This window comes from Mobula hypostoma, chromosome 3 (assembly GCF_963921235.1).
Source record: "Mobula hypostoma chromosome 3, sMobHyp1.1, whole genome shotgun sequence".
Taxonomy (NCBI): Eukaryota; Metazoa; Chordata; class Chondrichthyes; order Myliobatiformes; family Myliobatidae; genus Mobula; species Mobula hypostoma.
The window spans coordinates 19,342,829-19,369,494 of NC_086099.1; the positions used below are offsets into that span (position 1 = coordinate 19,342,829).

Genomic DNA, 26,666 nt, shown 5'->3' on the forward strand with positions numbered 1-26,666 from the left:
GAATGATGTGAGTTTCCCTCCATCTGCACCAGGACCAAAACCTCTCATAACTTTCATCCACACAGCTATCCAAAACTTCTGTTAAATGTTGCAATTTGAACTCGCATTTACCACTTCCGCAAGCAGCTCATTCTACACTTACAGAACACCCCTTCAGATTTCCCTTAAATATAACTAGATCAGAGTGCTTTGAGCAGTTAAAGCTGGGCAAAAAAATACATAGTAATACTGGGACTTTACAAGAATGGTGATAGGTGCTGGGTACATGGGACAGATTATTTGCACAAGTTTTGGAACAAGAAAGATTAATGGTGTCCAAGGAATCAGGCAAGTTTTTGTCAAGAAGTGGAACACAGTAAGTTGCAAAGGGAATATGTGAACAGCCAAAGATAGTAAATTTTATGGTATTTTGACTTGAAGTGATGCATGTTATGGACATTCACTGTCCACTCACATTCCATCTTTCCAAATTGTTTCCCTAGTCAAGTAATTGAAAGGATTGTCCAATACACAAGAAAAATTACATGTTTGCAAAATCAACACTAAATGTAGTATCATGACTGATAAAGAAAACAAAAATCAAATTTTATAGGATTAGAAAAAGAGCACCATAACCAACACTCAACTATGAAAAAATGTGCTTAATATGGAGTTGGGTCTCAAATCTCCCTCGAGTGATTTCATGGTATTATTTGAAGACTGGCTGGTGAGTAATTATCGGGTCTGAGCTGACCATCACAACCAAAATATTTTCTTGCTATTAATTCAGCATTCTTTGTGAGACCATGGTGTGTGCTCAATGGTTACTGCATCCCTCACACTGCAATACCAATTTCACTATAAAAATACTTACCTGGCTGTGACATACATCAAAGTTGCTGGTGAACGCAGCAGGCCAAGCAGCATCTATAGGAAGAGGCGCAGTCAACGTTTCAGGCCGAGACCCTTCGTCAGGACTAACTGAAGGAAGAGTGAGTAAGGGATTTGAAAGCTGGAGGGGGAGGGGGAGATGCAAAATGATAGGAGAAGACAGGAGGGGGAGGGATAGAGCCGAGAGCTGGACAGGTGATAGGCAAAAGGGGATACGAGAGGATCATGGGACAGGAGGTCCGGGAAGAAAGACAAGGGGGGGGGGTTTGACCCAGAGGATGGGCAAGAGGTATATTCAGAGGGACAGAGGGAGAAAAAGGAGAGTGAGAGAAAGAATGTGTGCATAAAAATGAGTAACAGATGGGGTACGAGGGGGAGGTGGGGCCTTAGCGGAAGTTAGAGAAGTCGATGTTCACGCCATCAGGTTGGAGGCTACCCAGATGGAATATAAGGTGTTGTTCCTCCAACCTGAGTGTGGCTTCATCTTTACAGTAGAGGAGGCCGTGGATAGACATGTCAGAATGGGAATGGGATGTGGAATTAAAATGTGTGGCCACTGGGAGATCCTGCTTTCTCTGGCGGACAGAGCGTAGATGTTCAGCAAAGCGGTCTCCCAGTCTGCGTCAGGTCTCACCAATATATAAAAGGCCACATCGGGAGCACCGGACGCAGTATATCACCCCAGTCGACTCACAGGTAAAGTGATGCCTCACCTGGAAGGACTGTTTGGGGCCCTGAATGGTGGTAAGGGAGGAAGTGTAAGGGCATGTGTAGCACTTGTTCCGCTTACACGGATAAGTGCCAGGAGGGAGATCAGTGGGAAGGGATGGGGGGGACGAATGGACAAGAGAGTTGTGTAGGGAGCGATCCCTGCGGAATGCAGAGAGGGGGGGGAGGGAAAGATGTGCTTAGTGGTGGGATCCCGTTGGAGGTGGCAGAAGTTACGGAGAATAATATGTTGGACCCGGAGGCTGGTGGGGTGGTAGGTGAGGACCAGGGGAACCCTATTCCAAGTGGGGTGGTGGGAGGATGGAGTGAGAGCAGATGTACGTGAAATGGGGGAAGATGCGTTTAAGAGCAGAGTTGATAGTGGAGGAAGGGAAGCCCCTTTGAAGTGCTTTGGGATGCCTGTATTATAGAAAGCACTATATACATTCCAATATAGATATCCATAGATTTCTATTCTACAGACTAATAACTGGATCATTACGACCAAAGTTGTCGACTAAACACAAGTAATTTTCCAAAAATATTTTGATATACATGCTTGGTCAGTTTTTAAGGCAATAGCTGGCGCGTGGTCAAGTGGTTAAGGCGTCGGTCCAGTGATCTGAAGGTCGCTAGTTCGAATCTCAGCTGAGGCAGCGTGTTGTGTCCTTGAGCAAGGCACTTAACCACACATTGCTCTGCGACGACACCGGTGCCAAGCTGTATCGTCCCTTGCCCTTCCCTTGGACAACATCGGTGGCGTGGAGAGGGGAGACCTGCAGCATGGACAAGTGCCGGTCTTCCATACAACCTTGCCCAGACCTGTGCCCTGGAAACCTTCCAAGGCGCAAATTCATGGTCTCACAAGACTAACGATGTCTATTTAGTAATAAATAACTAATGTTACAGGTGAACTTTTACTTATCTAATGTCATTGATGCAAACTAAGTTCTGAAGGCACAGAACTTAAGAAATCTTCGTATACATTCATGTAACCACTAAGTTCTACTCCATCCAGAACCCTCTCCCAGTCATAATGAGGTCCAATATAGTGGTGACAATTTTCTGGTATTTGGTCAATGGTTATTCTAAGCAAGCGAGATTGGCACTTAGAATACACCCTTACAGTCATAGAAACAGAGCACTAGAGCACAGAAAAAAAGCCCTCATCTTGACTAGTACATAACAACTTGGTCTTTTGTTTAGTCTCATCTATCTGCAACAGGATCGAAGCCCTTCACACCTTTCATCCACATAGCTGTCCAAAACTTCTTTAAATGATACAATTTCAACGTGCATCTACCATTTCTGCAGACAGCTCATCCTACACTTACAACTCCAAGTGGAAAAGATCCCCCTCAAATTTCCCTTAAATATTTCACCTCTGACCTCTAGTTCTAGCCTCAGCCAATATGCAGCGGAAAAGCCTGCAAGCATTCACTCTCTCCATATCCCTCAGAAGATCTCCCCTCAGGGAATAAAGTACTAACCTAGTCAAGATTTCCCTGTATTTTAAGCCCTTAAGTTCTGGCAACATCATAGAACATAGAAAAGTACAGCACGGTGCAGGCCCTTCAGCCCACAATATTGTGTTGACCTTTTAAGTTACTCCAAGATCAATTTAACCCTTCCCTCCCACATAGCCCTACATTTTCTTTCTTCCTTGTAAATTTGTTCTGCACTCTTTCAAACTTATACCTTTCCTGTAGGTAGGTAACTAGAACGGCATACAATACTCTAGTAAATTTTGGCTACATCAATATGTTACACAATTTCAACATAACATTCCAACTCCTGTACTCAATACTTAATGAAGGCCAATATTTCAAAAGCACTTTTTACCTCCCCGTGATTCAACTTTTAGGGAATTATGGATTAGTATTCCCAGGTCTTATGTGCTACTGCACAACCCAGTGCCCTGCCATTCACGTTCATGTTTGTCCTCCCAAAGTACAACACTTCACTGCATTTCATTCCATCTGCCATTTCTCACCCCATTTTCCCAGAAGGTCCAGATCAACCTGCAAGATTTGATGGCCTTCTAGCTGCCCACCCACTGGGCCCCAATTTTGCAAATTAACTGGATCATCCAAATCATTAATATAGATGATAAATAATAGACCCAGTACCAATCGTTGTGACATACCACTAGTCACTGACTTTCAGTCTGAGAGGCAACCATCTACTACCACTCCTGCTAAGTCGATGTTGAATCCAGTTGACTACTTCATCATGAATACCAAGTGATTTAACCTTCTGGACCAGCCTCCCATGCAGGGCTTTGTCAAACAACATTGTAGACAACATGTCACCATTCATTAACCTCCTTAGCAACTTCCTTGAAAAACTCCAAGATTGGCTTAATACGACTTGGCATGCTCAAAGCCATGTTGACTATTCCTAATCAGGCACATACCCAAATACATTTTCCTGTCATTCATTCTTTGAGTTTTTCTTCTGTTTCGTGGATGTCTGCAGAGAGTAAGAATTTCATCCGTGCTGGGTTACAAGCTGGTGATCTCTTTAGAAACTCACCCAGCAGAAGGTAATGGCAAACCACTGCTGTAACTTGCCTTGTACGCGGTTCCCCACTACATCAGAGAAGCGTGGAGGGAAATCATCCACTAACCGGAGAAACTCCAGATGCGACGTACATTTCCTTTTTATACTATATACATTTCTCGATATTAAATGGAAACATTGAACCTTATAACCACGACTGAATTCAAGCTCATTGTCCTATAATTTCCTGGCTTGTTCTTAGAGCCTTTCTTAAACAGAATAACATTAGCTATCTTTCAGTCCTCCCAGATCACAGCCATGGCTAAGGATGTTTTAAATATCTCCGCCTGCACCCCATAGAAAGTCAAAATCATGGCTTACTCCAATTCCATTTTGGGTGGATGCCCAAGAAGATATTTTGAAGCTTATAAACACATATTCATCAAACTTGACAGGAGTTTTTTTTCCCCCAAGAGTTTGATATACAACATTTAAGGAGACCGAAACTGCATTTCATCTTAGTTGATAAATTAAATACTATCAATTTGGTTGTATTATAAAGATTGTCTCAACTGGATGATGTCTATCTGAAACCAGGCTATATTTTATTCAGAGTTTGAGGAGATTTTGTTTGTCACCTAAAACACTTGAAAACTTCTACAGATGTACCATGGAGAGCATTCTGACTGGCTGCATCACCCTCTGGTATGGGTGGTGGGGGGCAACTACATAATATTGAAGTGGCAAAAAGTTGTAAAATTAGTCAGCTCCATCTTGGGTACGAGCCTCCGTGGTATCCAAGACATCTTCAAGGAGCAGTGCCTCAGAAGGCAGCATCTATCATTAAGGGCCCCCACCACCCAGTACATGCCCTCTTCTCAATGTTATCGTCAGGAAGGAGGTACAGAAGCCTAATAGCACAAACTCAGTGATTCAGGAATAGTTTCTTCCCCTCTGTCCATTAAGGAATCAGATGGCATTGAACCCATTAACACCAACTCACTACTTTTTATTTGTTTTTTTGCACTACTTATTTAATTCAACTATTTAATATACATACACACATATATTTACCATAATTCAGTTTTTAATCTATATTTATTGCATTGTACTGCTGCCTCAAAGTTAACAAATTTCACGATATATGCCACTGATTCTGAAAGGTTGTTTTATTCTTCAAAACAAATAAAGGAATCAGTGGCACAGGCCAATTGTTACATTTGACCCAGATTTATAATTTATACTTTTTTGCTTACTTGGAAATATATCATTCTGCTCCTTGTTACATAACCTGTCAAAGTACTTCTATGAAATATGTCTAATTTTCTGAATTTATAAAATAACAAGTGATCTATAGAAATACAATTAAAAGCACCCGAATAGATTAAGTGTCAGGAGCCATCACTCGCCTTTTATCATCAGATGGCAAAGCAGCATGCAACGTTAGCTTACTAGAGGAAACTGAACAGGATTAAACTAGCCCAATGCGTTTTATACTTAATTCAAAAATTACAATTTTATCCGTATCGATCAATATAACCAAAATTAGGTTTCCATAAAAAATAGACATTTTCTCCCAAAGTGAAAGCTCCTACAGTTTCTAATGTTTACATCAATGCTTTTACTAAGTCCCCGACTTCGAGAGTCTATGACTTTTAAGGATGCCTACGTAACCTATCCGTTTAATAAGAGGTGGTGAAAGACAAGGGAATCTGCTGCAATAAGGGATACTGGGAAGCTAATGCAGTTTATTACTGCGCAGGTGGGCGATTCAATGCAGTCAGCGGCTTCCTTCGTAAAAAATAAACCAAGCACAGTAAAATAAATGCACATTACACATAAAACCAAATTCACGGAATTTAAATCTCACAAGCACCGGGGTAACTTCGCTATCCAAGGAAAGAAATACAAAGTGCAGGAAGAAACATTGCCGCAGAAAAAAGCCATCAGTAAAATCAATACGTTCTCAAACTACAAACAGTAATATTACAACACTGCATCTTATTACCTTTAATCAAATCATTCCACATTCTTAGACCAAAACGTGAAAAATCAACAATCATTCCTCATTAAGAGGCCAGATATTTATTAGCCTCACAAATGATTAAAATTACATTAAATGCAAACTCTTGAATTCTACAAGTCCCATAAACTCCAGGTCGTATCAAATTATTAGGCACAGATCCTAATATCTCCATGCGAGTAACAATGAAAAGACATCGTGTTCGTTAATAACACTTCTCATATCTGCCACAAAAGAAGCTGATTACTTAAAATTCTAAGCGACTTCAAAGGGAAACAAATAACCCTGAGCGTCCTATTGAAATGTAGCTTAAACACAATTTTTGAAGTACTTCTGGTTCTTCGCGAATTTAAAAGCGATTTAAGCCAAGAGACAAAACAGCGAGGGGAGGGGAGGGGGGAAGATTTGTTTATCCAAGTTAACAAAACGCTCAGCTGCTGTTCTGAGCTCAAGCTCAATGGGTTCCTAACACGAAGCCGTAAGAAAACAAAAAACATATTGAACGGTATTAACGTTTATAAATGACACCGCTCACTTTTATCACAATTTAGAAAAGGCTTCGCGATCCGAGATGTAAACAGGGCCTTCAGCCCCCTGGTTATGTCATTTACCTTGAAATAGCCTCCTTCGTAGAGGGTGTTGGGGGGCCCGAAGATCGCTACTTCCCAATTGTAGAGGTCGGACTCGTCCACCAAAGTGATCCTGAAACCTTCCACCGGCTCCTCCTGTAAACTCTTAAGCTCCAACATTAGGGCCTTTTGAGAGCTCGTCATCTGCTGCTGAGCCATGGTGGTGGGCGAGGAGGCTGCAGCAGAAAGGCAGAGGAAGGAAGGGAGGGAGGGGGAAGGGGGGGTTTACAAAAAAAATAAACCAAGGGGAAGAAAATTTTAAAAAATCAACTGCTGGGAAATAAAGATGGGCACTGGGCGATGAAATACACGACGCTTTTTGGACACTTCACCAAGTTAAGGGGGGAGGGAGGGAGGGGGGAAAGGAAAAAGTCCTCCTTCCTCCTTCACAGCGTCGGGCTCTTCAACAAAATCAAACCCGTGCTCCACACATCGGGGGAGATACAAGCCGAGCCCCAGCTCATGGAGATAATTTTTTAAAATATTCTTTTACAAAAGACAGCAAACTGCGTTACTTATTGTTGGCGTACACGTTGCTAAGATATGGTTTTACTGATTATCTGTGCTCGCCCCACAGTGACAGGAGTAAAATGGCCCACCGGCTGCGGCGGCGGCCCGGCCCGCTCCCTCCCGTCCGTCCGTCCGTCCGTCCGTCCCCCGCACCACCACCAGCGTCTCCCCGTGACGTCACCTACGCCCTTTGTGACGCCCACGCCCCTCCCCTCAGCCATGTGTTGGACATCAACACCGAGCATGCGCGGCCTGGCCGCCCGGCCGGAGACACTCCGGAGCGAGTATCTGATTGGCCGCCAGCCTTGAAACACGCCGGAGATCTCTGATTAGCCGTCAGCCAAGAGACGCTCCAGAGGAAGCACCTGATTGGCCGAGCCTCAGTTTTCTTGTTAGCGGCCGGGTTAAATCTCTGGCAGGAGGAAGCGTTTTATTTCTGTGCAACTGAACTGCTTCAGTGACTTGCTGATAGTGCGAAGACAGCTCCGCATTCATTTATAGTAAACATCCAATTCCCTCGGATTAGGAAAATTGCTGAGGGGTCGGAGGCCGCAAAAAATTTAGTTCTGGCAAAGGGTCTGGCACTTGAAACGTTTCTTTCCGCTGATGCTCTCTCACCCACCGAGTTGTTTCCAATATTTTCTGTTCTTAAGCCTGAATCAATTTCGATGGGGGATGAATCATAGTTATGCACATTGAAAACGTGCCAGTCCTTTCCACTGAATCGTTTGAAATAGTTGTAAGGAAAGAAGCATTAGTTCCTAGATTATATTAAACTCCCTCTTGATTCTATAAATATAAGTACAAAAGAAAGATTTCGGATGCTTCCTGGCCTGCTGAGTTCCTCCAGCATTTTGTGTGTGTTGCTAAATGTTTCTGTTAATTGCTTTTATCTACTTGTTCACAGGTTGTGAATTTTGGCATTAATAACTTCGGGACTGAGAAGGCAATTCTAACTAAATTGATGGCACTGTTTTTCCATATAGGCCAGACTAGATTTCCTTCCTTGAGGCAAATTACTAAATTGAATAGGTATTTATGACAATCTGATTATTCTGTTGATGTCACTGCTAAGATTGGTTTTGTTTTTATGTATTCCTTTTTGATTAATTTAAATTGTCTAGTAATAGTAGGAATAGTAGGAATCTTTGAGTCAATAGTCCAGAACTCTTACCGGTAGTCCAGTAACAACCACATACATTATGAATTGATTATTTAACACTAACATTTTAACCTGGTGTGGGATTGCAAATATTATATTGCAAAAGTAGTATTACCATTACTTTTCTTCCTGTCACATTCTAGACCTGCAGTACTAACAATGGTTATATTGCAGTAATTGATAGTTTTGCCAATGGACTGGCTAAACTATGGTTTAACCAGCTGTTCGTGTTTAATTGTAAGGCCCAGAACTGTTCTGGTTCAAAAGGCCATTTTAACTCAATTTTAACTCCCAGTGAAGCCATCCTGTTAGTTCATTCACCCCACCCGCACACTATTCCCTTTCAAGGCACTGGTTAATTTTATTTTCTGGCAGTGGATGATGTTTCTCACGTATCTGTCTCCACCCCTATCTTTAGCAATGCGTTCCACGCACCCACCATTAACTATGTTTAAAAAAAACTTGCCTCTGAAATTCCCCCAATACTTTCCTCTAATCACTTGAAAATAATGCCCCCTCATGGCAGACATTTCTATCCTGGGAAAAAGTACTTGGCTATACCTCTTATCAAGCCTCTTCTCATCCTCCTTCGCTTCAAAGAGAAAAGCCCCCGCTCCCTCGACCTATCCTCATAAGATGTGACCTATAATCTAGGTGGCATCCTGGTAAATCTCCTCTGTACCATCCCTAAAACATCCACATCCTTCCCATAACAAGGCGACCAGAACTGCATAGCAGTAAGCATGAAGCTATTACAGCTTGGCGTCAGAGTTTGGAGTTCAATCCCAGCGTTTTCTGTAAGGAGTGGAATGCATGTGTTTTCTCCGGGTGCTCCGGTTTCCTCCCACAGTCCAAAGAGATACCGGTTTGTAGGTTGGTTGGTCTTTGTTGTACGTTTTTTTTAACGGATTCTGTTTGGATTCTTTTAATGGGTTCTATTGTGTTTCTTTGTTTTGTGGGTGCCTTCAAAAAGATGGATCTCAAGGTTGTATACAGTACACACACTTTGATAATAAACGTACTTTGAACCTTGTGGTTAATGCAATAGACCAATTACAGGTACTTTTCATGCCATTTCTAGTCATTAATGTATTGATTCACCATTATTTTGTTCTAATTATTGTCTTGATCAGCTTGTTATATAAAAAAAAATGATTAAGCTGGAAAAACAGAAAAGATTTAAAAGGATGTTGCCAAAATTAGAAGGCCTGAATTATTGGGAGAGGTTGACTGGGCTTGTCTCTATATCTTGGAACATAGCAGCATGAGTGGTGATCTATAGAACTGTTTAAAATTATGAGAGGCATAGATAAGCTGGATGGGTAAGTCTTTTCCCCAGGCGAGGGGAGTCCACAACAAGGCGGTGAGAGGGAAAAGATATAAGGGGACCCGAGAGGCAACTTTCCCCACACAGAAATGGTGAGCATATGGATTAAACTTCTGCGTGGATACATAAGGGCAAATCTCACCTGGTCCCTCAACACCACCACTTTAGTCAAGAAAGCACAGCGGCTTCTCAACCTCCTGAGAAGATTGAAATGAGTGGCTCTTCTAACCATTCTAACCAATTTTTACCTCTCGCCATCGAGACTGTCCTGACCAACTGCATCGCTATCTGGTATGGGAATTGCAAGTCACCTGACTGTAAGTCCTACAAAGGATTGCGAGGACAGCTAAGAGGACCATTGTGATCTCTTTTCCAGCCATCAGAGATATCTATCAGGAGTGCTGCATACCCTTAGCATTGTCAAAGATTACTGCCACCTGTCCTACAATCTATTTAACCCCTGCCATCAGGCCAGAGGTTTCATATCAATAGGACAAGAACATTAGAATGGAAACAGCTTCTTTCACCTGGTTGTAAGGCTACTGAACTCTCTGCTACTACCCATATCTCATCATACACGAAGCGCCAATAGCATTATACTGTTTACTTCTTAACTTGCAGCTGAAATACACCTTATTATTTGTTAATTTATTTACGGTAATATTTCTTTATATGTTTGTGAGTTATATGTACTGTACTGTGCACCTTGGTCTGTAGGAAGTTTGTTTTGTTTGGTGGTATACATATGCATGGATGAATGACAATAAGCTGAAATTGAATGGTCTGCCAGAGGAAGTGGTTAATGCAGGTACAACATTTAAGCAGCACTTTGATAGGTACATGGATGGGTGGGGCTTAGAGAGATAGGGCCCAAATGCAGGAAACTGCAATTAGCTGGGTGGAAACAGGTTGGCATGGACCAGCTGGTCTGAAGGGCTTGTATCGATGTTGTATTGCTCTATGACTTGAAGTTCTACATGCTGGATATAGGGAGAATAGTATCTTGGCACAGGTCCTCCCCAGCTTATGCAAGGTTCTGTTCCTAAGAACTATTTGTAACCCGAGCAGTTCGTAAATCAGAAAAGTGGCTGTTTCTTGGCATCTGTGAGTTAACTAGAATGTGTGTGTTTTTCTTGGGTTCAATCTGGCAGAATTCCAGCTGGTTTCAAGAACAGTCACCAGAATCCCTAAAAATAAATAAATGAATAAATAAATAAACCAACCAACCAACCAGAATCCCTGCAGTATCTGGCAAGTTCATCCAGCCAAACTCTGAAACACTCATTCAAACATTATGTATGGGCTGTATAAAAATCATGGGTTCAGTACTCTCAGAGTTGTTAATCATTCACATTGACGATCTGCTAATTGAAATTGTTATGTTTTGTAACTCCTGAAATTAGAGAAGGGGATAACTCTATTCTAGTTTTGTTTTTACTTTAAATAATATGACATGGTGGTATAATAACATATCCCATTCACATACCTTTACACTGCACTGCATGCCGTCGGAGCAGTGCTGCCAGGATAATCAAGGACACGACTTTTCGTCCCTCTTCCCTCCGGGAGAAGACTCGTACGGCCAGATTTGGGAACAGCTTTTTTCCAATTGTGATAAGACTGCTGAACGGATCCTGACCCAGATCTGGGCCGTACCCTCCAAATATCCAGACCTGCATCTTAGTTTTTTTTCACTACCTTACTTTCCATTTTTCTATTTTCTATTTATGATTTATAATTTAAATTTTTAATATTTACTATTGATTTGTATACCAGGGAGCGGGAAGCGCAGAATCAAATATCTCTATGATGATTGTACATTCTGGTATCAATTGTTTGGCAACAATAAAGTATAAAGTACATAACCTGTAACAAATTATTTAAACAAAAAGAATGCTAATCAAACAATATATTTACAATATTACTGAAATATTAAATACACAACACTCCTTCCTGCTCAGCTACACACTCCAACTCAACCGAGAATGCATCTCAACTATATGTCGTATACTATATAATACAGCTCCTATATAGACATCCTCAGCATAGTAAATTTTAAATTATACCCTTCAGGTCTAAAGATTTAATTGCTGTGGAGAATTTCTTACTCTTGAAGGATAATGTCTTTCCTGACAAGGGCATTACACTGTGCTTGGCAGATGAAACTTGTGGCTGTGAGACAATCTCAGGTTCTGGAGCCTTCTCCGCAGTGGTTGTAGGAGTTGACTCTGGGACGACAGGAAGCGGTTCTGACAGCTCTGAATGCCATTCTTTTGGTCATGTTGGCATCCTGAACAGTGTATGGCAAGCTGCTCTATTTGCTGATCTATCTCAGGCGACCAGACAAGGCTTCAAGCTAACACTTCCATTTTGACAATGCCTAAATGACCGGCGTGTAGCCCCTCCAACACGTTAGCTCTTAGCTTGGATGGTACAACTTTCAATCCCCACATTAGGCAACCTCCATAAACAGTAGGTTCATCCTGGCACTGGTAATAATGGGGAAACTGGAATTTCTGATGCACATACCAGCCTTTTTGGGTGGCCATGTAGACCTGAGACAGGGTGGGGTTTTTCTGATTTCCCTTTGGATCGTCTCTGCTGTAATAGAGGGACTTGTTTTGCATTAGGGAAAACACATCAGAAGGAATATCCTTGTGTTACGTAACCGGCAACAATGAATATCAATCGACTCAGGTTATATAAAAACAACCAAACATTTATTAAACATGGATAAACAATTAAAAAAACAAAAACCTTAACCGGAAGTTAACCACTATGCGGCCGTTCAACAAATCATCACTCGGCATTGGTTCTTAAAGTGGTAAAGTCAGATACAGTTCTGAAAATGGTAAATTTTAAAGTCCAACAGATTTATACATTCAATTGGGAGAGACTTCTCTGGAGAAGGATTTCTTCATAGACGCGACTTTCCTGTTAGTTCTGTCCGAAGGATTCATGATGAAGGAAATTAACAGCTTAAAACAACTAACCTTAATTTCTAGAGAGCACCTTGCATGAACTTCCTTGCTCTTTTGGCAAGAGTTATCCTCGATGCAGGTCGCTACTCCTGCAACGAATACTCAATAAGGTCGATCCTTTAATAAACTGCCAAACATTCCTGACTTCTCTTAATCCTTCATATCCTGTACCTCGATGATGTCTTCACTCTCCAATACTACTGGAAAAAGATACATTAACAAATCTAGCACAAATTGCCGGTCCAGCACTATTGTACCTTGCAACAGAACGTAACACTCTTTTTTAAAAATGAAACTGCGTCATAAAATAAATACGCAACAGAAATGGAGACACAGGCGCACGTTCTAGCTGGAAAACTAAAAACTGAAAATTAACTGCGTCATCAGGGGTCACCCCTTTTATACCCGTGGTGAACATGTCCTCACATGACATCACATCGGCGGGAAAATTACATCAGGTGACCTCCAAAAGACCATTACATCATTCTCACGAAAAGTCACAAGATCTCCTTGAGGTATGTAACACTTGTTTGTAAATGTTTCAGGTATCTCCCTTTTCAAAGAGAAAACAGGACAATCCATCAGCATTTTCATGATTGGTCATTCTCTTGAATTTGATCTTGTAACTGTGTCCTCCAGGAAACAGACCCTACCTCTGGATTTGGGCTGCTGCTGTTTGTATAACACCCTTCTGTGGATTGAAAATGGACACTAGCGGTTGATGGTCAGTAACGAGGGTGAAATCTCTTCCTTACAAGTACTGGCTGAAACGTGTTACACCCCAAACCAGACTCCAGGTCAATCTGTGTTATTTCTCACTGCAGTGTTACAAATGCTATGGGGCATTCACTTCCATCACTCATAAGATGTGACATTACTGCACCTATACCACAGGCAAGTTTCACTGAACAAAGTGGATCATAATGTATGAGAACAGTGTTGGACATCACCATTTCCTTGACCTTTTGAAAAGCCACCTCACGCTGCTTTGTCCATTGCCAATTCTTCCTGATCTGTAGTAATGAGCTTAAAGGGTGGAGTACAATAGCCAGGTTTAGCAGGAACCTGTTATGGTAATTGACAAATCATTAAAAGGACCTCAACTGTGACACATCCTTTGGCCTTGGGGCATCCACCTCCACTTGAATTTTCTCAGCATATTTGTGTAATGCTTATGTGTCAATGGTGTGACCACAGTAGGTGATGATTGGTTTGAAGAATTTCACACTTGTTGTGTTGTGCTTTGAGCCCATAATCTCATGTTTTTAAAACCATTTTGAGATTTTGGGGATGTTCCTTGTCATCCTTACCAGTATCAATGATGTCATTTAGGTAACACAGAGTGCCTGGACAGCCTTGCTTCACTTGATCCATAGCCTTCTGACGGAGTGCAGGTGCAAATGCTACTCTAAGAGTAAGCCAATTATACCCATAAAGCCCTTTCTGAATGTTAATGGTGAAGAACACTTTGGACTCTACCTCCGTCTCCATCTGTAGGTAGGCCTCACAAATTCCACTTTGCTGAAGTGTTTCCCTCCAAAAAGGTTTGCAAAGAGTATCCTGGGCAGAGGATTGATTGATTTTTAGTATTTGGTTGATGGTTTCTTTAAAATCACCACAAATCCTGACAGACCCATTCCTCTTGACTATTGGGACCAGTGGTGTTGCCCACGGGCTCCACTCAATGCTGGAAAGAATTCCTTCAGCCTCCATGTGATCTAGCTCACAAGATACTTTATCATAGATGGTTTAAGGAACTAGACAGACTTTGTAAAACTTGGGTGTGGCATTTTCATTTAACACTTAGCTTATCCTTGATATGTTTGTGCTTTCCACTGTTCAATCCTTGAACACTGCTCCAGTATCTTTCTTAATTTGCTCTCAGTTGGCTCTATTGCAGGGGATGTGGCATGCAAATGGTGGATTGGATCTCCAATCAAGTTGTAGTTGTCTCAGCCAGTCACAGCCCCACAATGCTTGTCCTCCTAAATGCACCACACACAAGCACAACGTGGCTTGTTGGTTGTTGTATTTCACTGTTACATATGTCGTTCCCACAGGAGTTATCTTTTCTCCAGTATAGGTTCTTAGTTGGGTATCTGCAGGATTCAGTTCAGTATCTTTGAAATGCCATTCAAACTCATTTTGTGGAATGACTGAGAAAGCCAAGCCAGCGTCCAATTCCATATTAATTAATTTGTTGTTCACTTCTGTTGTAAGCTATATTGCTTGTCTATTGTTAGCCTTCACATTGTAAATCTAAAGGCTATTCAGTCCTAGTTCACTCTCATCATTAACAGATTTTTCATCAACAGCATGCAGGTTAGTGGTCTTTTTGAAACTGCAATTTGACTTTTTATCTTTTTTCTTTTCACTGTGCAGTCTATTTATTTTTGTCTGCCCAACATGCTCTTTGTACGTGCTCTACTTTTTTTGCATTTTCTGCAGGTTTCACCTTTAAACCTGCAGCGGTCTGGTGCATGTGAGCTCCTGCCACGACAGTAACACAATTTACCCTGCCAGGCAGATTTCTGTTTACATGTTGCAATTTTGTTCACGCTCGCTTTCATTCCTGACTGCAACTCAATTGTGTCTTAACTGTGATTTCCATTGATATAGCAATTTCAACTGCTATTTTAAATGGGAGTTGTGCTTCAGTTAGGAGCCACTTTTGAATGCTTTCTTGCAAGATTCCACAAACTAAATCATCTCTCAGTGCTTCATTAAGCCTATTACTCAACTCAAAATGCTTAGGCAATCTCTTCAATTCAGCCATGTTTGCTCTTCCTTTTGACTCTGCTTATGAAACCTAAAGCACTCTGCAATCAACAATAGTTTTGTTCTAAATGTTCCTGCATTACTTTCACGATATCAGCAAAGCTCATTCCAGCTGATTTGGTTGGAGCAGTCAAACACCCAAGCAAACTGCATGCTCTTCCATCAGTAGCACTCAGCAAATCTGGCACTCTCTTTTCATAGGCTATTTAATTTGCTTCAAAATGCTGCTCAATTCACTCAGTACACATCAACCAGTTATTTTTTGTGTAGTTGATTTCATCTGTTTTTCTGATGTAGCCAGCAATTTCTGTGTTTTTTTAAAAAATTATGATTATTATCACCTGGTACTCACTGTTTATGAACCCGTGAATTTGTCTTTCTGCCTTTTTTTTTTAACTTGAATGTCTTGCTGTGCTCCAACAGATAGGTAGTTGTATTGTGTTTGTTTAAAACTTGGGAGTTAAACATAACGGAAATCACTGTATAGAAGAGTATTACCAATGTCTTGACCATGTACAGTTGAATTAGAGCTTAACTCAAAGCTCCTGTGTTCTGACAAATACTTCAAAACATCAAATTGGCTATTTTTCCCTCAAAATAAACACAAAAGATTCTCCAGATGCTGGGAATCCAGAGCAATACACACAAAAAGTTGGTAGAATTCAGCAGGTCAGGCAGCATTTAAAGAAATAAATAATCAGTTGACATTTTGTGTCGAGACCCTTGGTTTTGGTGAGGTATTTGACAATTTCTCACATAGCAGAGTAACTGGAAAATTAAAAACCCATAAGGAATGTGGCAAAATTTCTGAAAACAATGTAATTTCAATGTGGCAAAATGTCTGATAATGTAATTTCAAAGTCCCACCAACTTTGGATGACAAAAAATAATTTTGTTTATCAGGGAACAGGTTCTCCTGACAATTTTATTTCTTTCTCTTATCTTTACAGCAATAACATCAGTAAGACCAAAGAATTGTTTGTGGACTTTAGGCAGAGGAAGCTGAGGGAATACACACCAGTCCTCGTCAAGGTATCAGCAATGGAAAAGGTGAGCAGTTTCAAGTTCGTGGGTGGCTTCACCAGGAGAAGTTACAAGAGCCTGAAAACACATCTGAACATTTCAGGAACAGCTTCTTCCCATCTGGCATCAGATTACTGAATGGACAATGAACCTATATATACTACCTCATTACTTTTAATTTACTTTTTAAAAACTACCTATTTAATTTAATTTTTATTTCTTATAACAATTTATTTTTTTTAAATTATCTATTGCTACTGCAAACCAATTTGTTTCATGACGTATGCCAATAATATTAATTCTGATTCTGATTTTAGTGCACCAAATGATTTTGAAATTTGATTGAAATTTTCTTCCACTGTTTATGTGAAAGTAAGGTCTGCTTTTGCTGACCTAATGTTTTCATCATTTAAGATCAGCTGAATCAACACAAGCATTCAGACTTGGGATTTACTCACAAGATAAACTCTCTGAACTCCTCAGGGAGCCAGCAGTGTCTAATATAAATTTATGATTTAACTGCTGTGTATTATCAGTGCAGCTGTGTTTTTGTTTTTACAGGGGTGCACTCTGTATTAGGTAATGTCAAAATGTTGATGCTCCCACTCTGCCCTCATTCACCCATCAGTCCCCAATGGGACTGTCCCTTTTTATATTACATCATGGTCAACAACGGTTTTCTGTATATCAATTCAGGAAAGTTTTGAAACAAAGACATCTTGTGAAAGCTGCATAATTGGGAAGTTGTGCAGAAACTGTAATCTAACTACTATTCCAAGCCTGTGACATTACATAGAATTTACAGCCCTGCAGGACTTCCCAACCTTATTTATGCCATTGTGTTGTTCGTCCATCGTAGACGTCGGTGAGGACCTCGACACCATTATGATGGTGTCGAGACTAGCGCGTCATTTGGATTTAAGTGAGGGAGAGTTGCGCAGCGTCAGCCTCACTCTCTCTTCCCAATTCCCATCTGGATCCAGTGGCAAGACAGAGTCTAGACGGCTGGAGATGGGACTAGGTGCAGTGGATGACCAGGACTCTTCTGTGTCTTGTCCTGCTCTACACGTTCCACGATGCTTGCAGAGACCGCCTTCTTGACCGTTGGACCTTCCATAGGTCTCGTCCGCTCAATCTGCTGGAGTCTGTCTTCACATGCTGGGATAGATAACTCCCTATCCCACTGAGGGTTTGACACCCGTCGGCTACCCCCACCTGGTTTAGCCGGATTGTCGAAGTCGTTGCCCGGGGTGTGGCTGCTGTCGCATGCAAACAGCTACGGGGAGCCACAGGTGAGAGCTGAGTGCCAGGTGGGGACCAAAGGTGGACTAACCACCTTGAAAAGGACGCGACATGTTCCCCACCAGAGGTGCTACCCCTCCCTGACACCCCATACACCCTACTATTAACCTCGGGGTCCATGCACACCATGTTGTGAACCCCTGCTGCACGGGAAGTTGCCTTTTGTGACAATGAGACCAAATAAAGGTCTGATCTGAAGGATTAGATTTGGTAGATTAGGTTTATTTTGCTACATGTACATCGAAACATACAGTGAAATGTGTCACTTATGTCATCAACCAGCACAGTCCAAGGATATGCTGGGGGAACTGTCGGCATGCTTCCAATACCACGTAGCATGACTTCAATACGCTTCCCCTTACTAACTCGTATGTCTTTGGAATGTGGGAGGAAGTTGGAATACCTGGAGGAGACCCATGTGGTCACGGGGAGAAAGTAGAGGAATTGAACCGTGACAGCTGGCACTGTAAAGCGTCCTTCTGGTTGCTATGTTTCCGTGCCATCCTGGTAAAAGTAGTGGAAGAGCAATTATTTTGCAGTTGGTATTGAGCATATTGATTGCAGCTGTATTCAACAATAGTACAAAAATCAGAGCAGGGAGATGGTAATGTGAAAGGCTGCTGATTGAAGGAAAAACACACAACGTACTCAGAGAGCCCAGCGAGTCAGGCAGCATCTATAGTGGGGAAATAAACAGTTGACCCTTCATCCGGACTGAAAGAAAGAGGAGAGATGGCCTGTTATGAGGAAGTGGAGGGAAGGGTGGAGTGAGAACTGGCAGATAGGTGGATCCAGGTGAGGGGAGTAATGGGCAGATGAGAGAGGGGAGAGAGTGGGAGTGACAGGTGGAAGTGACAAAGGGCAGAAGGTGATTAAAGCAGATGGGGGGGAAGAGCGAGCATGAAATAAAGATAGGGAAGTGGGGAGGGAGTGAGAAGCACAGAGAGACATTTTGTAATGATCAATAAACCAGTTGTTTGGAATCAAATTAACTTGCCTGGCGTCTCTGGGCTGTGTGTGCCTGCACCCGCACCACCTCCCTCGCCCTGGCACTCCTCTGCCACCTGTCCCACGTGGTGCTCCAAACTCACCACTCCCACCAGATTTACAAATTCACTCTCCCCTCCACATTGACAAATACAGTACTGTCCAAGAGTCTTAGACACTCTGTCTCAGGACAGGCAGGAAGGGAGAGGGAGCAGTATTGCTCTGTTGGTAAAAAATGAAATGAAAATTAGAAACAGGTGACATAGGGTCAGAAGGTGTTGAATCTTTGTGGATAGAGCTAAGGAACTGCAAGGATAAAAAGACCCCGATGGGAGTTATAAATAGACCCCCAAACAGTGGTAAGGACATAGTCTACAAGTTACAACAGGAGATAGAAAATGCAGGCCAAATGAGCAATGTTACAACAGTCATTAGCGATTTCAGTATGTAGGTAGATTGGGAAAATCAGGTGGGTGCTGGATTCTAGGAGGGGAAGTTTCTGGAGTGCCTATGAGTTAGCTTTTCAGAGCAGCTCGTGGTTGAGGCCAGTAGGGGATCAGCTATCCTGGATTGATGGTTGTGCAATGAACGGGAACTGATTAGAGAGCTTAAGGTAAAAGAACAGTGAGGGGAAAGTGATCAAAATATGACCAATTCACTCTGAAATTTGAGAAGGAGAAGCTAAAGACGGATGTATCAGCATTACAGTGGAGTAAAGGGAATTATAGAGGCATGAGAGAGAAGTTGGCAGGAATCGTTTAGAACAGAACAGAACAGGGATGACGGCAGAGCAGCAATGGCTGGAATTTCTGGAAGCCATTCAGAAAACCCAGGATATATACATCCCAAAAAGGAAGAAGTATTCTCAAAGAAAGATGACACAACTGTGCCTAACAAGAGAAGTCATAGCCAGCATAAAAGCCAAAGAGAAGGTATATAATAGAGTAAAAATTAGTGGGAAGTTAGAGAACTGGGATTTTTTTTTGTGATTAGCTCCTGTGCAGGCCAAGTCTTTATGTATATTTAAGGCAGAGATTGATAGATTTTTGATTGGTCAGGGCATGAAGGGATACGTGGAAATGGCAGGAGATTGGGGCTGAGAGGAAAATTGGATCAGCCATGATGACCCTGAGCCAATGGGCTGGTCCTGGACTTATTTCATAATTTACTGGCATAATTTACATATTTCTATTTAACTATTTGTGGTTCTATTACTATTTATTATTTATGGTGCAATTGTAACGAAAACCAATTTCCCCCGGGATCAATAAAGTATGACTATGACTATGAAATGGCAGAGCAGACTCGATGGGCCAAATGGCCTGTTTCTGCTCCTATATCTTATGGTCTTATATGCAGTATACACCTAAGACTTTTACATAGTACTGTATAATGTACAAGTCTCAAGAACTTCACCCCAGCAGCATTTTTCATGAATATACTCTGGCTGGTGGAGCAACACAAATTAAATCGTTCCTGCGTTATTTGATCAGAAATGAGTTAAAATTGAAGAACATATTCAGACATTATGTGAATGGGCAGCCTGGTAGCACAGTGGTTAGCACAACACTTTGCAGTACAGGTGACCTAGGTTCAATTCCCGCTGGTGCCTGTAAGGAGTTTGTACGTTTGCCTGTGATTGCGTGTGTTTTCTCCAGGTGCTCTGGTTTCCTCTCAGTGTCCAAAGATGTAACGGTTGGTAGGTTAATTGGTGTTTGTAAATTGTCCCGTGATTAGGCTTGGATTAAATTGGGGGATTGCTATACGCATGGCTCAAATGACTGGAAAGAGCCTATACCACGTTGTATTCCAATAAATAAATAAATCTTCAGATCAATATTTATATGTTTTATTTACTGGTAAATGGAGACCAATTGGCAACTGTCACAACTTCTGAAATAAAGGTGTGAATACTGAAATTAAGCAAGAATAGCATGTCAATACAGTATGTGTGTGAGAAAGAGGGAGAAAATTTTGAAAGGAAAGGAGGGAAATTGCTGTTTTTCCACTACTTTGTTAAAACCATAAGACACTGGAGCAGAACTAGGCTATTTGGCCAATCAAATCTACTTTTCCATCCTATCATAGCCACTTTATTATCCCCCTCATCCACATTCTACTGCCTTATTCCATTATTAATCAAGAACTTATTGACTTCCATTTTAAATATACCCAATGACTTGGTTTCCACTGCCATCCGTGGCAATGAATTCCACAGATTCACCACCCTCTGGCTAAAGAAATTCTTTCTCATTTCTGTTCTAAAAGGGGCATCATTGTATTCAGAGGGTGTGCCCTCTGGTCCTAGACTCCCCATTGTAGGAAACATCCTGTCCACATCCACTCTATCAAGGCTTTTTGATAGACGATAGGTTTCAGTGAGATCCCCCCTCATTTTTCTAAACTCCAGTCAGTACAAATCCAAAGCATTTTCTGTGTGTTCATAAATTGACAGGTCATCCGTTGGGTGTGCATGGAAATACAGACAGATTTGATGCACTGTCAATTACTACTTGGGATAAAAATTAACCCAAGAAGCACAAAATTCAAAAAAATGCATTTGTAAAGGAAATAGTAACGATGAAATCCACCACCATGTCTACAGCGGCAGCACAGACATTGGCTATGTGCAGAAAATGAGTATTTAACTCTGCCATGGATGGCCACAAGCCCAGCTGTGAAAGAAGGAGAGCTGACCATGGGGCAAGCAACCCCATCCCATAAAAACCCGGAGCTACAGGAACTCCAACAAAGCTGGGAGAGGAAGGATCTTCGAAGATGTGCTACACTTGGGGAAAACTTGAAAGTCTAGTCCAGGATAGACAACTCTGGCAAGCTGCTGTCAGTAGCCTGTGCCCCAATAGGGATGATGGGCTTTAGAAGAAGAAAAGAGTATTTAAGTCCAAGATGTCAAATCAGGAACTAAGATTGTGGTCTACTATACAGTAATGATAGCCATCTCACTGTATGCGAACTTAAAGAGACATGTAGAAAAGTACAGTCAATTCTCAAAATCATCCAGATGCACTACTAGGGTTGGAAAACCTATGTCAATGCCGTCTCCCAGACCAACATTCTCAGCACTGAAGCTCTCATCACCCTCAATCAGCTATGATGAGTTGGCCACAAGGTTTGCTTACCAACCGTTCTCCATGTTCAGGGCACAGAAAGTACACATGCCTGGAAATGCTGGAGTCTGGAGCAAAGAATCTTGAGAAACTCAGCAGGTTGTGCAGCATCTGTGGGGGAATTAATAATGTTTTGGGTCAAGAGCCAGAATCAGGATGGTCCTTTTCTGATAGCAAAGACAAGAAAATCTGTGGATGCCGGAAATCCAAGGCAAATCCAAGTTCTTCTAGCATTTTGTCTGTTTTGCCTTTTTTGATGGCGTTTTCATATTTCCCATAAGTACTCAATAAATGCTTCAGAACTGCATTGGAAACAGGTTATCCCTATTACTAAGCCAGTGTCTTAGTACCACTTGGCTGAAGGACAACTTTTATGCTGCTGTAATCACTTGAATGGATCTCTTGTACAATAAAATGGACTCTTGGCCTCACAATTTACCTTGTTATGATCCTACACTTTATTGTTTACCTACACTGAATCTTTTCTGCAATGTTATTTTTAAAAATTTTATAGCAATACAGCACAGATTAGGCCCTTCTGACCCTTTGATCCATGCCGCCCCAGTATATCCCAACAAATCCAATTAACCCTAACCTAATCATGGGACAATTTACAATGACAATTAACCTACCAGGTAGTCCTTGGACTGCGGGACAAAACTGAAGGACCTGGAGGAAGCCCACACATGCCACGGGGAGGATGTACCGAGACTCCTTACGGAGCAGTGCCGGAATTGAACTCTGAACTCAGGAATGCCCCGAGTTGTAATAGTATTGCGCTGTCCACCATGCTTCCGTGGCGTCCCTTGTTTTACCTAATTCTATCTCAATGCACTGTGCAATGATTTGATCTGTATGAACAGTATGCAGGACAAGCTTTTCACTGTATCTTGATACATGTGACAATAATGAACCAGTACCAATCCCTACATCAGAATCTGGCAGAGGGACGATATCCATGGTAGAAATGTTTCATTTAATAAAATCTTTCTCGAGAGCTGCATCGCACATACCATCCATTAAACATTCACTTGATGGAAATCAGTATGGGAAGCTCCCTTTTCTTGTCACTCCGCAGTATTCCAGAACGTTATCGGAGCGTGATGAATTGCATAATGAACCACCGACTATAAAAACGAACTAACCACTTAAAACTAACATAGTGCTCAAAATTCTCTCTCAATATAACGTAAAGAGCCATAAAGCAAAAAGGAAAAATAAAACTGGTCACATCTTAGGTGAGCTCCGAACAGATTTTCAAAACAAAACAAACTTTATTCATAATAAAAATATTTACAAGAATAACCCGTTCAACGCCTTTTTATTCTTTACGTTGATAGTTGCACTGACTGTTCAATTGCATTCATGCATATCAATAGCACTGCTGCCACTCTGCAGTTCCACAGATCCTGCCTGACCTGCTGAGCTCCTCTAGTTACTCCGGGGTGGTATACTGCTACGATAAGAATTGAGGGGCTTCCTGCTCCAACCCAGTAGGAGAAGAATCCTTCACTGTGGTCCTTCCCCACCCAGCCCCTGCGGTGGCTGCGACAAGTTTCAGATACAGTACTTGCAGCGGAAGCCACCGGGAAGCATTTCGATACGCGGTGATTGACATCGAAGGGAACTCCTGAGGCTTCCCGTAGCACGTGGCGCGGCATTGGACCAATCGGGTGGCTGGAGGCCGGACTCCCAACAAAGCATGGGGTCGGACGGAGCGGAGCTGGGGCGCACATGTGGAGGGGATACTGATCCTCCGAAGCACACGGGGAAGATGAAGAGAAAGAGGCGTGAATCCGATCTGCGAGCTGCCGAGCAACAGGTGTGCGCACTGTTTTCATTGATCGGAATGGGTTTTGTGTAAGGAATTACACCGGTTTACACGTTTCTCCCTCACGTACCGAGACAGTTATAGTTAAGTCGTAACGGCATGCAGTTCCAAGAGTGTCAGATCTTATGCTAGTCGTTATCACTCATTCTTCTCTTTCCTAAAGGTGTTGTTAAAATGCATACTCTGCATTGAAATGACCTAACAAGGCACTCACCTGAGTTACCATTACGTTCAAACTGAGAATAAAACACAACGAGCTACCTTGCACCAACTTCGGCCCAAACAGTGTCGGAGTCAGCATAGTGGTCCTTGGAGCGTTCCCCTTTGGAAGTCTATCTAGGAAAGAGTGTTTAAATTGCTAGAGCTATCCCCTTAGGCTAAGGCAGGAGGTTTGAGGTAACTTATTTTTACTCTTTTTTTTTACTTCTAATACTTTTTTTTATCTGTATACTGTAATGTCCCTAGGATCAATAAAGTATCTATCTATCCAACAACTCTCAACACAAACCAGACTCCACTGCACACACCATACCATCAAATTCCTGGCAAAATCCATCACTGCCTCCTGTAAGACATAAGAGACTTAAGATGTCTGAGGAAAAGTTGCTCACAGACCAAGACCTTAATCCCAGTATAGAGTTTATGTCATAATCTTCATGTGGTACTTCCAAAACATGAATAACAGTGCTGCAGATGACAGATCAACCTGAAGCATTAACTCTGTTCAACACATACAAAATGCTGGAGGAACTCAGTAAGTTAGGCTGCATCAATGAATGGGAAGGATCAGTTGGTGTTTCAGGCCAAGACCGGTCAGGACTTCAAACTAAATTTATTATCTATATATATATTACTATATGCAACCCTGAGATTCTTTTACTTGCGGACACAACAAGGCTGACAGCCTGTGTGCAGAAACATTGAAAATACAAAAAAAAATAAATAAGCAATAAAGATCAGGAACATGAAATGAAGAGTCCTTGAAAGTGAGTCCATAGGTTGTAACAGTTCAGTGATGAGGGTGAGTGAAGTTATCCTGTCTGGTTTAGGAGCCTGATGGTTGAGGGATAATAACTCTTCCTGAACTTGGTGTGAATCCTTGTAGTAATAAATATGATGAAGAGTACCAGTCTGAAACATTGACTGTTTATTCATTTCCATAGATACTGCCTGACCTGCTGAGTTCCTCCAGCATTTTGTGTCTGTTGCTTAAAATTTCCAGTATCTGTGGAATCTCTTGTTTTTATCATTAACTCTGTTCCTCTCTCTACTAATGCTGCTTGAATTGATAAGTATTTCCATATACCTACGCTTTATTTCAGATTGCTGGCATCTGCATTTTTTTTTTGTTTTATTTCATGCTCCATCAAGGGAGTACAAAACAAAAGCAACAGAATGTAGTGATGATTACAGAGGAAGTGCGGTGCAGGCAAACAAATCAGGTACAAGGGTCATGACAAGGTAGATCGCGAGGTCAAGCATCAAGCGAGATTAAAATTGTCGAGGATGAGAGGAGCTGTTCGGTGCTGTCAGCCTGCATTTGACCGGTCTCCCTCTCTTCTTGTTGCTACTGTTGGGCAGAAGGTGCAGGAGTCTTGGGTCCCATGCCACCAAGTGCGGGAGCAGTTATTGCCCTGCAGCCATCGGGCTCCTGGATGGGCTTCCCTCACCTCAGCTCTGAACGGGCTCCACAGCTGCGGACTTACTTTCAGGGACTCTGCGGCTCATGCTCCATGTGATTTGGTTTACTTTTTTTAAAAAAACACTTGCATATTTTGATCAAGGCACTTCAGTGCTGAGATGACTACAACCATCGGCACTCACCACAGCACTGAACTGACTTGGTGGCTGTGGCCTGCAGTCATTGGACCCCTGGACTGGCTTCACTCACCTCACTGCTGAATTGGCTTGATGGCTGTGGTTTCCACTTGCGGGGACTCTGGTTAATGTCCTGTATGTTATTTGTTTACTTTTTTATTGTTTGCAATGTTGGGTTTTATGAATAAAACATGCAAAAGTCATTTTATGTGCTTAATGAAAGCTGCAGCCCTTGGCTTCCATTACCAGCAAACCAAAAGTAGTCGTCTTACATTGACGTCATTACGTCGGACACCGTCTCTTAAAGTGAACACAACAACTCAATGATGGTGTTTGTGAATAATGTAGAACAACTTCTATTATGAGCGATATGTGTTATCTGTCACCCAGTATATCATTCTACAGCACGATTTGATCTTTTTTTCACACATTGGGTGTTTGATGGATTTTGCTGTGTGGGTTTTTTTAAGGGGTTCTATTGTGTTTCTTTATTTTGTGGCTTGTCTGCAAGAAGACAAATCTCAATCTTGTGTACAGTATTAATAAATGTGCTTGGAACTTTGAGCTAATTTAGACCAGCAAACAAAGAGGCAGGGAACATAATGATGTAGACCATGTGTGGAGAAATGTGATTAGTTATGATCATGAAGACACGTACTCCTCTTTTATTGTCATTTAGTAATGCATGCATTAAGAAATGATACAATATTTCCTCCGGTGTGATATCACAAAACACAGGACAAACCAAGACTGAAAAAACTGACAAAACCACATAATTATAACATGTAGTTACAAACACTGTAACAATACCATAACTTGATGAAGAAGTCCGTGAGCACAGTAAAGTTCAAAGTTTCTCAAATGTCCCACATCTCACGCAGACGGGAGAAGGAAGAAAAACTCTCCCTGCCATGCCGACCACAATCTGACTCTGAGTCACCCGAAAACTTCGAGCTCTGATCAGCTGTCCGACACCGTGTACTGAGCGCCATCTCTGTCCGAACGATTCGACCTCCTTCTTGGTCGCCGAAAGCAGGCAGGGCCGGGGATTTTGAGGCCTACCCTCCGAAAGATTCCCGACCACACA

At 41.9% G+C, this 26,666-nt stretch overlaps 2 protein-coding genes and 1 long non-coding RNA gene across 6 annotated transcripts in view; 1 reads left to right on the forward strand and 2 right to left on the reverse strand.

The window, feature by feature from the left end:
* Nucleotides 1-7,417, reverse strand: part of ube2r2 (ubiquitin-conjugating enzyme E2R 2) — a 107,432-nt gene extending 100,015 nt beyond the window's left edge. The window contains exons 1-2 of one of the 3 annotated variants that reach the window (XM_063042761.1): nt 7,332-7,417; nt 6,715-6,908 (exon numbers count right to left, since the gene is read on the reverse strand). In XM_063042761.1, coding sequence (XP_062898831.1) covers nt 6,715-6,891 — 177 coding nt within the window. In that variant the 5' untranslated portion in view covers nt 6,892-6,908; nt 7,332-7,417. Of the gene's footprint in view, nt 1-6,714; nt 6,909-7,262 lie in introns of those variants that run through there. The other 2 variants (XM_063042760.1, XM_063042762.1) reach the window with 2 other exon arrangements.
* A 10,614-nt stretch (nt 7,418-18,031) lies between these two features.
* LOC134343359 (uncharacterized) lies at nt 18,032-22,669 on the reverse strand. Its single transcript, XR_010017210.1, has 3 exons — nt 22,563-22,669; nt 21,943-22,041; nt 18,032-18,319 (listed from the first exon to the last, which is right to left on the reverse strand). It is a non-coding gene; the product is annotated as an uncharacterized LOC134343359 (long non-coding RNA).
* Nucleotides 22,670-23,619: 950 nt separating this feature from the next.
* Nucleotides 23,620-26,666, forward strand: part of nol6 (nucleolar protein 6 (RNA-associated)) — a 342,540-nt gene continuing 339,493 nt past the window's right edge. For both annotated transcript variants that reach the window (XR_010017339.1, XM_063042766.1), the window contains exon 1: nt 23,620-23,752. Coding sequence is in view for 1 of the 2 variants with exons in the window: in XM_063042766.1 (XP_062898836.1) it covers nt 23,633-23,752 (120 nt within the window). In the remaining variant the exon portion in view is untranslated. The remainder of the gene's footprint in view (nt 23,753-26,666) is intronic.